The sequence below is a fragment of the Ananas comosus genome, linkage group 24 (genome assembly GCF_001540865.1).
Source record: "Ananas comosus cultivar F153 linkage group 24, ASM154086v1, whole genome shotgun sequence".
Taxonomy (NCBI): domain Eukaryota; kingdom Viridiplantae; phylum Streptophyta; class Magnoliopsida; order Poales; family Bromeliaceae; genus Ananas; species Ananas comosus.
The window spans coordinates 2,605,678-2,620,868 of record NC_033644.1 but is presented as its reverse complement, the minus strand read 5'-3'; the positions used below and the strand labels follow the sequence as shown (position 1 = coordinate 2,620,868).

The following is a 15,191-nucleotide window of genomic DNA, read 5'->3' as shown; positions in this document are numbered from 1 at the left end:
GGACTTCTGACGTGGTATACCGCGTTCACGCAGAAATTCTCCATCCCGGGGCGCGACGCCGCTCACGTGCCGGAATCTTCAGCGAACCCGCGAGCGATCAAGCGCCGGTCCAGTGGAGATGGCACACGTCGTAATTACAGCGAAATACAAGGCCAACAAACAGTGCGGAGAACGAGACGGGACGAGGGCTATAAATGGAAATGTCCCAGCGCCGCTTTTGCCTCCGCCCGGGGTCGAGACTTGAGAAGCGCATCGCTCTCGCATCACAGCGATCGATCTCTCTCGAGCGATCGAAAGAAGAAGAAGAGGACGAATAAGAGGTTCCTCTTATTTGTGCTCCTTAGGATCCAAAAAGAAACAAAAAAAAAAAAAAAAACTTTTTCTGGAGTTTTGTGGGGGATTCGGAGGGGGGTTGGCCACGATGGGTTGCAAGGATGTGGGGATTCTCGCCATGGACATCTACTTCCCTCCTACTTGCGTGCACCAGGTGATTTTCGGAGATTGTTCTCGTTAAAATGCTCGGATTTTTTTTTTTTTAATGGATTTGAGCTTATATTTTTCTTGGAGTTTAATCATCAAGTTGCAATTTTCTTGGTTTGCTCTTTTGTTTTTTTTAATACCACATTGTTGATTTATTGGGGAGGAGATCTCGTAGAATCATTTGATTTTGCTACCTTTGGATTGTGTTGGATATGCTTGCTTTGGAATGCATGGCTCTCCCTGGACTCGACAAAATCTGGTGTTGCTAAAAATGCTTGGATATTTGGAGAAATTATGGAGCAAAAAAAAAAGAAAAAAGAAAAAAGAAAAAAGAAGAAGAGAATTGCTGTGTCTGTCCGTAGTAATTTCAAGTCAGGTTTTTCTTTCTTGAAGTGCAATGTAAAAATTGAAGATTAAACATTTGATGTGCAAAGGAGGCAAGATCATATGGGCTATAGATGAAATAAATTTTTTTTTTAAGGTTATTTTGGTACAGTTTAGGATTTTGGGATTACTTGCGGTGGAAAGTCAAGTAGTGGAACCTTTTCAGTTTGGGAGCACATGTTCCTTATTACTTTAAAAGAGGTTGAGTTAGGCTTTTCTTTCTTGGATTGCAATGTAAGAGAGAAGATTAAAGCAATTGATGTGCAAAGGAGGGAAGGTCATATAGGTTGGTTGAGAGTACTTATTTTTATGTTATTCTGATACAGTTTAGGATTTTCGGATAACTTGCTGTGGAAAATTGAAAATTAGTACGCTCAGTATATATGTTTATTTATTGGATGTCTCTGTATATGGTTGTGTACATACAACTGGTGAAATAACGTCTTGGAACAAGGATGTCAGCTTTGATTTGCAATCATGTTTAAACTTTTTGAAAAATATAGTTTCCGAGTCTTATTTAAAACGCCTCAATCAAGTAATAGAGGTAGGTGCAGAGTTCAGACAAAATAGATGGTCCACTATTGTTTTTTGAGAACCACGTTGGTGTTGGTCCATTACTAGAAAATTTTGCATTCCCTGTTGCTATTATAACTAGCTTGTGTTAAAAAATTTGTCTTTTGTATTTCTTGCTTTGTGGGAAATGATTAATGTCTACATATTCTTACTTCAGGAGGCCCTCGAGGCTCATGATGGAGCAAGCAAGGGTAAGTACACCATTGGACTAGGCCAAGATTGCATGGCTTTTTGCACAGAATTGGAAGATGTGATATCCATGAGGTGAGTTTCCTCCTTTCAGATTTTTTTTTTTTTTTTTTTTTTTTTTTGTTTTTTTTTATGTTTTGCGACAAAAACCAAATATTTTGTGGCTAAGATTGCCATAATGTACGGCTTATAATTCTTAGTACCAAGAGAATTTTCTATTAAGCCACATGCATTGTTTTTTCTATATTATATTCTGTGATGTTTATCAAAGTCTATTTTGATCCTGGCGTGACACCGACAAGATTAATATGTCAAATTGCACCCATTATCAGCGGAGAAAATATTTTGAATCGGGCAAATGAATAGTTGAAATTATATTACTCCTTAGTTGCTCAAGTAGCATGTTATAATTTTGTACTTACTATAGAATTGTTGTCATATACATCAGTTTACAGAGACATGCAATTCTCAAACGTAAGATAATAAGTAAACTACATCTTGTTTTTCCTTTGGTATGCTTTTGCATTAATTAATTGATTTGTTAAGCCTTAGCAAGATAGTGCATTCCGCTCTAATAATGCGGTAAGAATACTAGATGAATGTCACTCTTTTAAAAAGTCTCTTTGTGCTAAATCAATATTATGTCTAGAGGAACATGTGATCTATTTGTGAGAACAGTTGTTGTCACAACCTTTTAAAGTGGTAGCTAACGGCCGGACCTGTTTTTTTTTTTGCTTAGGAGTAGTTGTTGTTTGCCCATCCTAATTTCTTGCATTGTGTATGATATAGTTTGTGAAACATTGACATTTAGAAGCCTAGACTGGCGAGTGTCTCTCCTCTGTGGGCATTTCTTATGCAACATCATAACTTTGAGTTGCTTGTTAGAGAGAAGAAAGTTTGGAGCAGAGTATACATGACTCAGGACAGTAGCAAATAGTTAACTATCTCAGCTAGAGGATGATTCTTGTTAAGTTTTATTTTGAACTTATGTGCCCTGTTTGATGGATCACTTGAGGTTTGAGAATTTCATTGTTTGTACTGGGTGTGTGAGATCCGCCTAGCCCTCCTTCCTTATCTCCTACAATTATCTTTTTCAGGCATCGCTAAACAGCGTGCCTATCTTCCAAGCTCCTTTCCAAGAAAATCTCTTCGTAATGTTTGATACGACTACAACCATTTTGAAGCTTAAACACAGAGAGAAGATGAAGGCAAGGTTTTGAACTACGATAGGCATTTGAGATACTGAATCTTATGTTCGTTATTTCCCTTGTCACATTCGAACTTGCTATTATCAGAGTTTTCGTCTACTTATGGCAGCCTAGGGCTGAAGTGAGGCACAGCAATACTGACACATTAATGTACCAGTGAACTATTAACAGCATGCTCCGCAGCACAGACACACTCTCCTCTGCTATCTTACTAAACATCTACTTCGACCTATCAGTTGACACATCGGTTGATAAGCATTCCTATGCATAACATACAAGGAAAACCACCTTGTTTTTAACACATTCTATAACTATGTGCCATAGCTTTCACCCCGCCTATACCACACATCACACACACAACACACATCACATCACATTGCTATTCTTTTTTCGTGAAATGTGAATGAAAAATTTATTGGCAGTTTACTATAAATAACATTTTTTAAAAATTAGATATCACTTCTTTGGAGCAATCAAATTTTTACTGACTATAGATGATTCTTAGGTGGAACTTTCTGGACATGAAAAGACTTTTTTTCTGGTTTTGAAATTCAATATTAATTATTCTCTAAATATAATATCTTTACAGTTATAATAATAGTAAAAACCTTACAAGTATGGATACTTATCAATAATGATCCTAAATAGGGGAAATCAAATTCATTTTGTACCATAAGAAGTAAGAATATCGATATGGCATAGTTTGTAAAATTCAAAAAAGAAACATGTATATTATTAGAACTTATAACTATGTACGTAATCTGTCAACCTTTTTTGTTGAAATCTGACCTACACAAGTATAAAATAAGTATTTATGTGTGACTTGTCGATTCAATAAATTTCTCTTATTTCTTACAAAGTTTAAACTTTATACGAACAGAAAATTATAATTAGTCAACATAGCTTGTAATTCACTACTGAAGGGCTCCTAGTTAATAAAGTCACCAAGACTCCTATCATCATGAGATTTAAATGTAAAGTTTCTCATATATGTGTCTTTTCAAAAATTATAGCCTTGAATACACGAGGAGGTGCGGTGGAGAAAGCACAAAATGTCACTTGGCTCACCTCAAATACCTCCATCATGAATTGATCACTCACTCAAACATGGACCTTCAAGTCTTTGGGTAGGTGTATTTTCATTGACTTTCGCCCTTATGAGTATTCTTTTCTAATTCTACTAGCAGATGTTCTGTGTAGTCCTTTATTCAATGAACCTAAAGTGATTAATTTACTTGATACCTCTCTTTCTGAAACTTTCTAGTTTCTATGGTACGTTGATGCTTACTATTTATTAACATTTAAATTGGCAGATCTGTGCTGGCACTTTAGGTCATTCCATATTATTGCTTCTAATGTAAGTTAGGTACACAGTATATGATGCACAACTCTGCTTATTTACTGGTTTACCTATTCCTTTTAACATATGATTCCACCGCGACGCTAACTAATTGTCACCCAATCCCATAATCATATCAGCATATTAACTAGGCAATCTGAAAATTAAATAAATGGATCCAGCCAAAAAAAACTTTGTTTAAACTTGCACTCTACTTTAAAAAATCAATAATTTTGATTTTTCAGCAATGATACATAAAAGCACTGGCTTTGTTTTTTGTGGCTAAAGCCTGGAGGGGTAGAGTCGATCATTGGAGTTATTTTTGTTTTTGATTGAAGTTAAGGGAAGGAAAATGATTTTGAGAAGTCAGAGAATTCACAACGAAGTATTTGTGGGACCAAGATTAGAGTGCCGTGGCAGCGGGTTCAGTGCCGTGAACACTTGCGGCACTGTACGGCCACGCCCGTCTTGCCGAGTGTGGCCGAATGGTGTGCAGGTCAAAAAAATTCTTGTGTGCGCGACACATAATAAGTATGAAATATTTATTTTCTTTTAGCACAAATAAATCCTAACTAATTTATTATTATTATTTTTATCATATCTTTTTGAACTTTAATTGAGAACGATTACTTAATAATTTAAAGAATAAGGGTTTTAAAAGCTGTGCATCGGCATGAGGTTTGTATCGTGCCGGTATCTTGTTGCGCGGTAAACGGTCACGTGTGGATACGCCTGTGCCGCGGCACTTAAAACCTTGTTTGGACCATTTTTCGTATAATGTAATGTTTAAAAACAATTCATAACGCCCTAAAATAAGCTGGTGACTCAAAACTCTTATTTGCTACAATAATGATGTAATGCATTGTTTGTTTAAGAGGCTAATATTAGTTCGTTGAAAAAGCATAGGCAATTTGTTCTTTGACAACAACCAATTGTATAGAAAAGTTCTCAAATATCATGTAGAAAATTAAGAGCTGCAATATTGTTAGGTTCATAGGGTTTTGATATTTGTGGCTGAGAAAAATCTATGAAGCACGGATACGCCTTACTTCAAATTTCATCCGTACCGTATCGGATACGTATCGGAACCGATACGCGCTATCGGATACGTGTCCGTTACGGAAGAAGTACTGCGGGCATTCTTTTAAAAAATAAAAAAAATATCGATACGGCTCGGATACGGGTGGATACGGTGGCTAACGGCAGGTCTTTTTTGATCTAAAATGATCGAAACTTAAATTTTTTCAACAAAACTCCTGTCCAAAACCTATAGAAAGAAGGAAAAGAGTTCGAGAAAAACACGCCAATCTCGTGTTCAACTTATTCATTTCGATCTATCTTTTTACTCGTTGAATGCGTAAAGGCGCCTCCCTCTCATTCTATATCTTCATACATGTATATACATCCTCTTTAATCTAATTGTCAACTACGCATTAAGCAACAAAGGCTAAGACAAAATATGATTTTTTTTTAGATATCTTATACATTGGCTACTTTGGACATATTTTTTTTACTATTTTTAATAATAGAACTAACTAAAACAGACATGTAAATATTGTAATGATAATTATCTAGTTTGTGCCAATACATATCTATTTTTACTCATTTGATCAGTGTGATGACAGTTGGTTGATACTTTTTTGAATTCATTATTTATACTGATTGACTTTTTTTGAGGAACATATGTAAAACAATATCAAGTTAATGCTATTAGAATATATTCCTTAATATACTCCAGATATTCTGATTGTTCTCAATGTATCATTACATATAATCAACATATATTTAAATATATTTAAATAATATTTTTCAAGTGATACCCCGTATAGTATCCTAGAGTTTTAGGAATTGCTGTCTCACCGGTATCCGTATCGTGTCGTATCCTATCCCCGTACTCCGTATTGTGTGGCAACATAGGAAAAGACTCATGGACTGAAATTGCATCTTTAGCAATTGATTTTAGTTCTTATAGGCTAGAGTGCTTTTGCATTGTTATCAACATCTTATTTAAATAGTCATCCGATACTTGCCAAGGTTATGTAGAAATCAGGATGTTATTAATGATTTTCAAGACTATTCTATTGCTTTAGAAGTTTTTTTTTTCCCACCACTTCTATTCATCTTTATGACTTGCTTGACAAATGAAAAGAGCATGCATATATTCTTTTCTTTTCTTTTTCTTTTTCTTTTTTTTTTTCATAATTTAATATAGCATCTGTATATGTAGATGCTATTCTTTAAGATTTGAATACTGATTAACACTGCTGTGCAGCTTGACGGTAGTTACTTCCCTGCTAAAAAAGTATCAGGTCGATCCAAAGCTAATCGGACGCTTGGAAGTTGGTAGTGAGACTGTGATAGACAAAAGCAAATCTATCAAGACTTGGCTAATGCAAATTTTTGAGGTTAATTCAAACTTTTTTTGTTTTTGAGTCCCTTTTTTATGTAATATGTATGGAAATATTGAAACATCATTAGGGATTTTTTTTTCAGTTAGTATCCTGGTCTGTTTGGCTTGAAAAGATTATTGGTATGTTTAACATGTTGAGTGTTGCCAACGTCGCATTCCTTGAAATAACGAATTGTTTGACCTTCTTTTTCACAATGCTTTTCTTAGTAACTACTAATTGGCAATGTTCATTAAAAAATTTCAGGAATATGGTAACACGGATATCGAAGGTGTTGACTCGACTAATGCGTGTTATGGAGGAACTGCTGCACTACTAAACTGTGTGAATTGGGTTGAGAGCAACTCTTGGGATGGCCGTTATGGACTCGTTGTTTGTACAGATAGTGCGGTAGGTTATAGAATTGGTCTACTTTTCTGCTGATTCCTTTTAGATGTTTCTCTTATGATTACATTAAAGATTCTGAAATATCATCCAAGAATTTCCATATTAGTTGGCATAGCCCGGCATTGCCAACACATGCTGCCTTTACTACTCGTAATGATAAGCCTGTGCCAACCATGTTGACATATAAAAGAGGGTGTATGCCAAGGCGTGCTAAACTGTGCTGTGTCGATGGCACACTGGCACTTCTTGTGCGGGTGTCATGACAAGCGCTGCTAATGTCCGACATTTGTTTGATTCAGAAGAAACCTGTGTTCTCTCATACGTAAAGATACATATTCATTTATTATACTATGTTCTATACAGATAAATGTTCCTATTATCTTCTGTTTGCAGGATATGATATCCGTTAAAGTGCCAATACGTTTCCCTCACTTTTGCTGTGCTTGTTTTCACAGGTTTATGCAGAAGGGCCAGCTCGGCCTACCGGTGGTGCAGCTGCAATTGCCATGCTAATTGGGCCAAATGCTCCTATTTCTTTTGAAAGTAAATTTAGGGGAACTCACATGGCTCATGTTTATGATTTCTACAAGCCCGATCTTGCTAGCGAATATCCGGTTTGCTTCCTCCCATCCTTCTATGTGCTTTACTTCATGTGCAGCTTCTCATTTATTGTTTATCATTGAATTGATGGCAAAGGATTTTTTGACTTCCGAGAACTTTTAAATATAAATCATTGAAAGCTATCTGACAAATAATGGTATAAAAGAACGAGAAGTTGTTTGTGCTCTTGAATTTGAGAGTTTTCTTATCTGAATTCATGTTGCCATATAAGTATCTATACTGATTGGTTCATGCAATAACTTAAAGTGAAATTTGAGATGCCACTGACTCATCACGGCATGTGTAAAGGTCCCCGAGCATTACTATGTGACATATCATAGTAAGAATTAGAGAAACTTCCCTTTAGGATTCCCCTTTATACCTCATCTTAAGGAAATTCTTGGCTCTCAATCAGGACTATCTATTTTCTATGGTTTAGCACAATATTTGGTCCCCAATTCACGTACATGACTTCCTAAGTTATAATGCAGCATACTCTACGAAACGTCGCGAGTTTCATGATAATAACCTTCATGATAATTAAAGCCTTTAAAAATCCTTGGTTTTGCGAGTAATCTGTCTAGGGGTTAGTGTTAAGGGAGACGGTAAAGTGACAAAACCAGTCATCTACCTATCCTCCTCTACACCATGTATGCCGACTCCTTATCCTATTCTACCTAATCCTCCTGCCCATCCTTGGCCCTTCCTATCGTTCTCCCCTTCTTCCTTTATCACTGCCACCACTGCTTATTACTTTTTTCCATATTTCTCTTCCTCTCCTTGGTATAGCTTTTTGGTTAGATTTTGTCGGGAAAAGGGAGAGAAGAAAGCAGGGAAAGTTAGGGAGGAAGAAGGGCAATTGTGGTATGTCATAATTCTTAACAAATCTTTAATTATATTTTCAAACGGAACCCTAAGTGAAGATTGCCAGAAGAGGCTCAAGTGATAATGACGTAAGAGTAGAGTGGGTGTTTAGCCCTGTAAAAATTGCCACCCTATTATTGCATAGTTTACTACAGTTGGTATATTTCTAAGCATTTCAAGTACTTTGCTCATTCTCCAAATCCCAACAGGGTCAATATTAGGAGTTTAACTAGATGTATGTTGGCTGTTGTACTTCTTCAAATCAGTAACCATTAGCTAGGAGGACAAAGTATTTCAAATTTCTCCTCAGCTCACTCACACTTATGTTCTACCAGTATGTGAACTCTGTTTCAGTAACTAGTACCTAAGTGGATCGAGTATTTCAACTTTCCCCTCAGCTGACCCATACTATGTTCCACTAATATGTCAATGCTGAATTTTGTCTTTTCTGGATAATTTAAATTTGAAGTTGGCATTCTTCTTAAGATTCAGTGCTTCAGATTATCCTATATTCATCTCCTTTCTTAGGAATTATGTTCATGAATTGTAGGTTGTCGATGGAAAGTTATCTCAGACATGCTATCTCATGGCTCTAGATTCGTGCTATAGGCGATACTGTAGCAAGTAAGTTGTAACAACTGTTAACAAAGTTAATGCTAGTATGTCTTTTATTATTTGCCTACATTTTATCCGGTTTTGATGTTTATTACTTTCATTCATGTCATTAGGTATGGAAAGCTTGAAGGACAGCAATTCTCCATTTCTAATGGAGACTATTTTGTGTTCCATTCTCCCTACAACAAGGTATGATATACTTCGTTATAAAATAGATTATAAATGTATTATGTATAGTTATATACGCATGAGGAGTTACTTGGTTTTCTTCTTTATTTTGTTATCACAGCTTGTACAGAAAAGCTTTGCCCGACTTTACTTCAATGACTTCTTGCGCAACTGCAGGTTTGTTTCTTCCTCTTTTTAGTTTTTCTTGTAAACTGAGTTAAACGGTAGATCGCAACTGCAGCTTGTATAATTATTTTTGAGATTTTTAAATCAGACTGCAAAATTGATTCACTTCTTAATGATAATAATCATTTTTGAAAGCTTTTTTAATGAGACTTGCTTATCAAACATGAAGATTAATTATTAAGGTTGCATACTTTGAAGGAATATAAGCAATAATTATAGGAAGTTAGTTACTAGTCATTTATGTTGCTGAGTAGTATTGAGCATAGACTCACAACTCACAAATTATGGCTGTTTCCTCACACGAACATTAAAATAATCTGGACTAACATTTTTTGTGCTAAAATTTGCTGAAGTCATCTGAATGAAGGTTGCCTATAGGCTTTACATCCATAAAATGGAAAAAAAAGATTAAATAAAGGTGTTCCATCTTTTAATCAATCGCCGCCCTCTACCATTTAATTGAAACATCTTTGTTATGCATGATCATACTATCAGGATATCAGTATACTAAAAGTAACACCATATTTTCGGGCTTTGTCCACTACACTATCATTTTTATTATTGTTTTTTTTTTCCTTAGCTCTGTTGAGAATGATGCAATTGAAAAGCTGCAACCGTTCGCAAATTTGACTGGTGATGAAAGTTACCAGAGCCGTGATCTTGAAAAGGTAACTTATCAGGTTGTTAATCCATCAAGTATTATTGAATTTCCTTTGTGTGTCCTTATTGTTCATGTCTATCAAAATGTTCAGGTATCCCAACAAGTTGCAAAGCAATTGTATGATGCGAAAGTTCAACCCTCCACTTTGCTGCCAAAGCAAATTGGGAACATGTACACTGCATCTCTGTATGCCGCATTGGCTTCTGTTATCCATAACAAGCATACATCTCTGGTACTTTGTGCTTTTTCTGCAATGCATTACTATCCATATTCAATAACGATATTAGATACTTTAGTTTTTATATGCAGCTGCTTGATTAGTTTTGATTACTTTTATAGGGTGGAAAACGAATTGTGATGTTCTCATACGGTAGTGGTCTTTCTTCCACAATGTTCTCATTTAAGCTTCAGGACGGTCAGCATCCCTTCAGCTTATCAAACATTGCTACTGTGCTAAACGTCCAAGAAAAGCTGGAGTCAAGACATGTGGTATGTAGCTTGTTTTTCTTTGCTTGTTAATCATGAAAGTTCCCCACTAACATTTTGTCAGTAATATCTCTTTTGACGATATTTTGTCCTTAAAAGATAAATATTATTTGTGTCATGTGCATGCACTAAAGACATTTATCTGAGGTTTCATATGCACTTTTTAGCATTTAGTAATTCAGTAGCCATATTATCCTCTACCTTTTTTTAGGGGCGGTTTGGTTCTACGTAAGACTGGAAAAAAAAATTTCAGTGGAAAAAAGTTTCCGTAAAATTTTTGTTTACAATTTTTAGTGTTTGGTTTGTAGGAAAAGAAAACTATTTTTTAGCCACACTTGTTTGTTTGAAAGAAAAAAAGTAAATATTTTTTATTTTATTATATATTTTATATATTATTTATTTATAATAATTAGTAAGCTATATATATTATTATTATAACTTATATTTATATTTATAAATTAAATATATCAAAAATTATATAATATGATAAATTGATAAGTATATAATATAATATATGTAATAGTATCCATATAATACTGTATAATAAAAATATAAAATATATAAAATAATTTTGTACCCTCTCTTATATACCACACACACACACACACACACACACACACACATGAGAGAGAGAGAGTGAGTGGCGCAGTCCACGAACCCTGTGTGAGAGCTCATGGACCGCGTTGCTTTGAACGCGTCGTGTGCCTCATGTGTTTTCTCAATAGTTTTCGTTTTCCATAAAGTTAAGGTGGAAAACGAAAAGCTTACTTTACCATCAAATTAGTAAAAAAAAATTTTGTGGAAAATTATTTTACGTCAATCCAAACGCTAGGAGAACTAATTTCAGGCTCGAAATTTTTCTTTCAGCTAATTTTACGTGAAACCAAACACACCCTAAGTGATTTTCAATTTTCTCTCATGGTTTAGCGCTTTTTTATTTTCTGTCACTTTGTGGTTCAAAATGTTGCACTTAATTACCCTATAGTTTTATTTTATTTCGCCATCATAACCTGCCATTAAATAGGTTAGTAAAATGATATTTGGCAAACCACAAGTGGTAAAATGCAAATTATAGAATGGTAAAATACTATATTGTACTCCCATATGGTTTGCAAAAAGTATCACTTTGCTACTATGTTTTACAGTAAGTCCTAAAGGTGAAACAAAAATAAAATCAAAGAATGGTTATGTACAACTTTTTGAACCATAGGGTGACAAAGTGAATGTGCATACCACACATGGACAAATTGAGGTTTACCTTATTTTTTAAGAATGTGGTGGGTATGCTGTGGTAAATAATTAGTTCATTTTGGTTTATGAATCATCTTGTATTCATTTGGCTGCCTTAAAACTTTGGAGAGACAGTGAATGGTGTACAAAAATCTTTATGATTTCTTCGGTCTTCATGAGAGAGAAAGGAAGGTACAATAGTTGGTTGCGAATTTTGAGGACTGCTAGAATAGTTTTATATATCACCACATGGACCAATATTGTTTGGGCATCTTGAGATATTTTTCTGCGCAGACTAGCTTGATCTTCAGTCGACCTATTCTATGTTCAATGTGTGATCCAAAGCCTACATTTGCAAAAGTGCTAGAGATGTTGTGGGAGATAGCAATCATGACTATAATTAAATGATTGTGGCTAATTTGGGGGAGCGTTTGAGACAATGACACCATAATTGACGAGCAAATCATTTTAACTCGTGGGTAACCGATTCAACTGATGCATCGCTTTGTTTTTCTCTAGTTTTTTCCTGATATTGCCTCCTGACATAATACCTAGTTATCCACAGAAATCAAATGGACTGGTTTTTCTACCGTTTCCTATTAGCTGTTGAAGCAACTTATCATATGCCTAACACATTTCAAGAAAATAATAGCAGCACACACCAAATACAAGATAGGAGATACTGAAAAAAGCGGAAAGCCTTTTTCCTTGTACCCTACATTCCTTTGTACTTTCTACAAACACACCGAACAACTGAGATTCTCGGTGCTAAAGAAAAGGGTGAGGTCATGAGTTCTAGCCTCATAGGAGGGATTAAGGTTTTGGGTTTTAGCTACCCAAGGCCAAGATCCAGTTCTCAAAATAAATAAATAAATAAATAAAGAAAAGATTCAACAATGACGATGTAAGTTTTTAATTCGAATACTCAAATCCTTTGAATGTTTCTTATGCTTTCCCGATGCTTAGTCGTATGTCTTCACGATGTTTAGTCGTATGTCAAGTGCAACTGGGATGCTGTTGATGTTTGCAAAATTCTCATTTATGATGTTATCAATATTTCCTTATGTATTACCTACATATCTATTCTTGTTCATTGATCTTTTTAAATCGTCAATTATCTCTGGGCTGTTTTCCCTTTCGTGCAGTTTGCACCTGAGAAATTTGTCAAGACATTGAAGTTGATGGAGCACCGATACGGAGCCAAGGACTTTGAGACAACAAAGGATACAAGTTTGTTGTCACCTGGAACGTTCTACCTAACAAAGGTTGACTCCATGTACCGGAGATTCTACAACAAGAAGGGGGAAGATGACGATGTAACCAGTGGAACATCCATCAACAGCAACAATGCTCCGTTAGCAAATGGACACTAGCGAAATTTGATCTGCAGCATTCCTTTCGGGTGTATGAGTTAATAAACACTCTTGTTTTTCTTATCGTCATTCTCGTTCTTTTTGTCAGGTCCTTGTGATCGAACTGTTATTTATTGACCAGAAGGCGGTTGTTTTTCTTCGATAATGAAAGTTGGATCCTGCTTTCTAGTTTATCAGTAATTGTCTTGAATGTTTGCTGGTCATTTTGGTAATCTTTTATTATCTTGTTGGCTTTCTGATAACTAGGGTGGCTGAAATTCAAATCTTCTTTGTTGCGACTGCGTTTTTAAACAAAAATGTGACTATTGGTTTTATTTGTATGCTACAAACAGATTACACTTGAGTTTTGCTTGCTAAAATTTAGTGAAAGAAAGATAAGATATACTAGAGTTTGCTCTCTCTGGATCAAGAAATTTTTGGTCAAACTTGTGGGTGACTACAGATGTATTGAGGGCGGAATAGCAACTTTATTGTTTTGCATCACTTTCGTGGAATCCAAACAATGAATTTTCGTCATTAGACACGGGCTCTCCTCCTGTCAAATGGAGCCTATTCGGATGCTTCAGCGCAACAGTGCGCTAAAGGGGGTGTTTGGATTGATGTAATTATAATTCGAAGGAAATATGTATTTAGCAATATTTAACCTTTACTAAATTTTAGTTTCATTTCTTGTTTGTAGTGATGCAAGTTTCTTCATCAAAATTAGATTCTGACACTAATTGTTTTATTTCACGATGAGCGATTCGCCTAGGTAGGATGGCTGCGGTCTGCGGGGGAGTGGGGTTCCGCGATGAGGTTGGACGGCTGCAGGAGAGTGGGGTTCGGGGGCCGGGGATGAGGACAGAAGGGGCTGTGCTGTGGGCACCCTGGGGTTGGGGTTGCTGGCGTCCACAGTGACGAGCGACAGATAGTACCGAGGGAAAATGACTCTGGACTAATTTGATTCAACGATTAGAACGTCGTACCGAGGGAAAATGACTTGGGACTAATTTGATTCAACGATTAGAATAAGTTCGGTTCAGTCACTTTCCACCTACATCAAATCAAACATCCAAACATATATAGCTGCTTCATCCAAACTCGAGTTCAGCCTCAACAGACACCAATCCAAACACCTCATTATTGTACTATCGGAATCCAAATAGTTCCTGTGGTCTGGTTTCATTGTAGCAAACGCGAAGTCACCCACACACTGCAGCATGGCTCAGGAGTGATGGATGAGAAAAGCAAGATTAGTTATTGGAGTACTACATAAGTTTGATGCAAAAACAATTTGGATGGAAAAGAGAAAATTAATTAAAAGACAAAAAGATATAAAGACTTTGGGCCAGGGACGGAACCATATATAGACCCAAAGGGGCCATGGCTGCTCTCAACTTTTCAATATTTATTTTATAGTCCTTTGATAGTTTATAAATTTTTAGTTAATTTTTAAAATATATGAGCCTGTCTTGTAAAAAACTTTTAATACTAGTTTAGAGCTCTCTCTCTCTCTTCTTATGTATTTTATAGGTGAAAATATACTAAGAACCTCTTAATTGTAGTGCATTTTAAAATAAGTCATTTCAATTTTAAATATTTTATTTATACATTTTTAACTTTCTAATTATTTTTAATGAGCTAATTTATTTAACTAAATAAAATAGAATGCTAAACTTAATAGCTATGTTAAATATTAATCATTGGTTGTTATTATTTTATTAACAAAAATTTAAAAAAATTAAATTCTAATTAAATTACTATTAGATTTAGGAAAATTCTTAACTTATTGAATAGAATAATACAAATAAAATAATTAAAAGTTAAGCGAGTGTAAATTAAAAAAAAAAATTTAATATTTTTTAACATTAATTATCTAATTACTAAATTTTTTTATCAAAAATTTGAGTAGTTAAAATCTTATTTATCTGCTAAAATTTTTATTTGTACATATTTTGGCTGCTTTTGTGATTGAATCTTGGCTTTGTCCCTACTTTGGGCCATGTATGTATGGATTCTTGAACTAGGAAAGTTTGCATTTCAATGTTCAATGCCTACCAT

The 15,191-nt window shown here is 35.1% G+C and overlaps 1 protein-coding gene across 2 annotated transcripts; it reads left to right on the top strand.

Moving 5' to 3' along the window:
* LOC109728825 (hydroxymethylglutaryl-CoA synthase-like) lies at positions 210 to 13,327 on the top strand. 2 transcript variants are annotated; one of them, XM_020259355.1, is made up of 12 exons: positions 210 to 487; positions 1,595 to 1,701; positions 6,446 to 6,578; positions 6,828 to 6,971; positions 7,424 to 7,582; positions 8,983 to 9,056; positions 9,161 to 9,236; positions 9,337 to 9,392; positions 9,982 to 10,069; positions 10,154 to 10,294; positions 10,402 to 10,551; positions 12,924 to 13,327. In XM_020259355.1, the coding sequence occupies exons 1-12, from the start codon at positions 422 to 424 to the stop codon at positions 13,149 to 13,151; spliced, it is 1,422 nt and encodes a 473-aa protein (XP_020114944.1). In that variant the 5' UTR covers positions 210 to 421; the 3' UTR covers positions 13,152 to 13,327. The 2 variants fall into 2 exon arrangements, with proteins under 2 accessions (XP_020114944.1, XP_020114945.1); XM_020259356.1 differs by lacking the exon at positions 210 to 487 and adding an exon at positions 1,132 to 1,150.

What these genes read in the sequence shown, in the direction of transcription:
- LOC109728825 (XM_020259355.1), top strand. Translation starts at nt 422, where the DNA reads ATGGGTTGCAAGGATGTGGGGATTCTCGCCATGGACATCTACTTCCCT. An exon ending in TCCATTCTCCCTACAACAAG is followed by an intron (nt 9,237 to 9,336) that starts GTATGATATACT and finishes TTGTTATCACAG; the next exon opens with CTTGTACAGAAAAGCTTTGC. An exon ending in AGAGCCGTGATCTTGAAAAG is followed by an intron (nt 10,070 to 10,153) that starts GTAACTTATCAG and finishes CAAAATGTTCAG; the next exon opens with GTATCCCAACAAGTTGCAAA.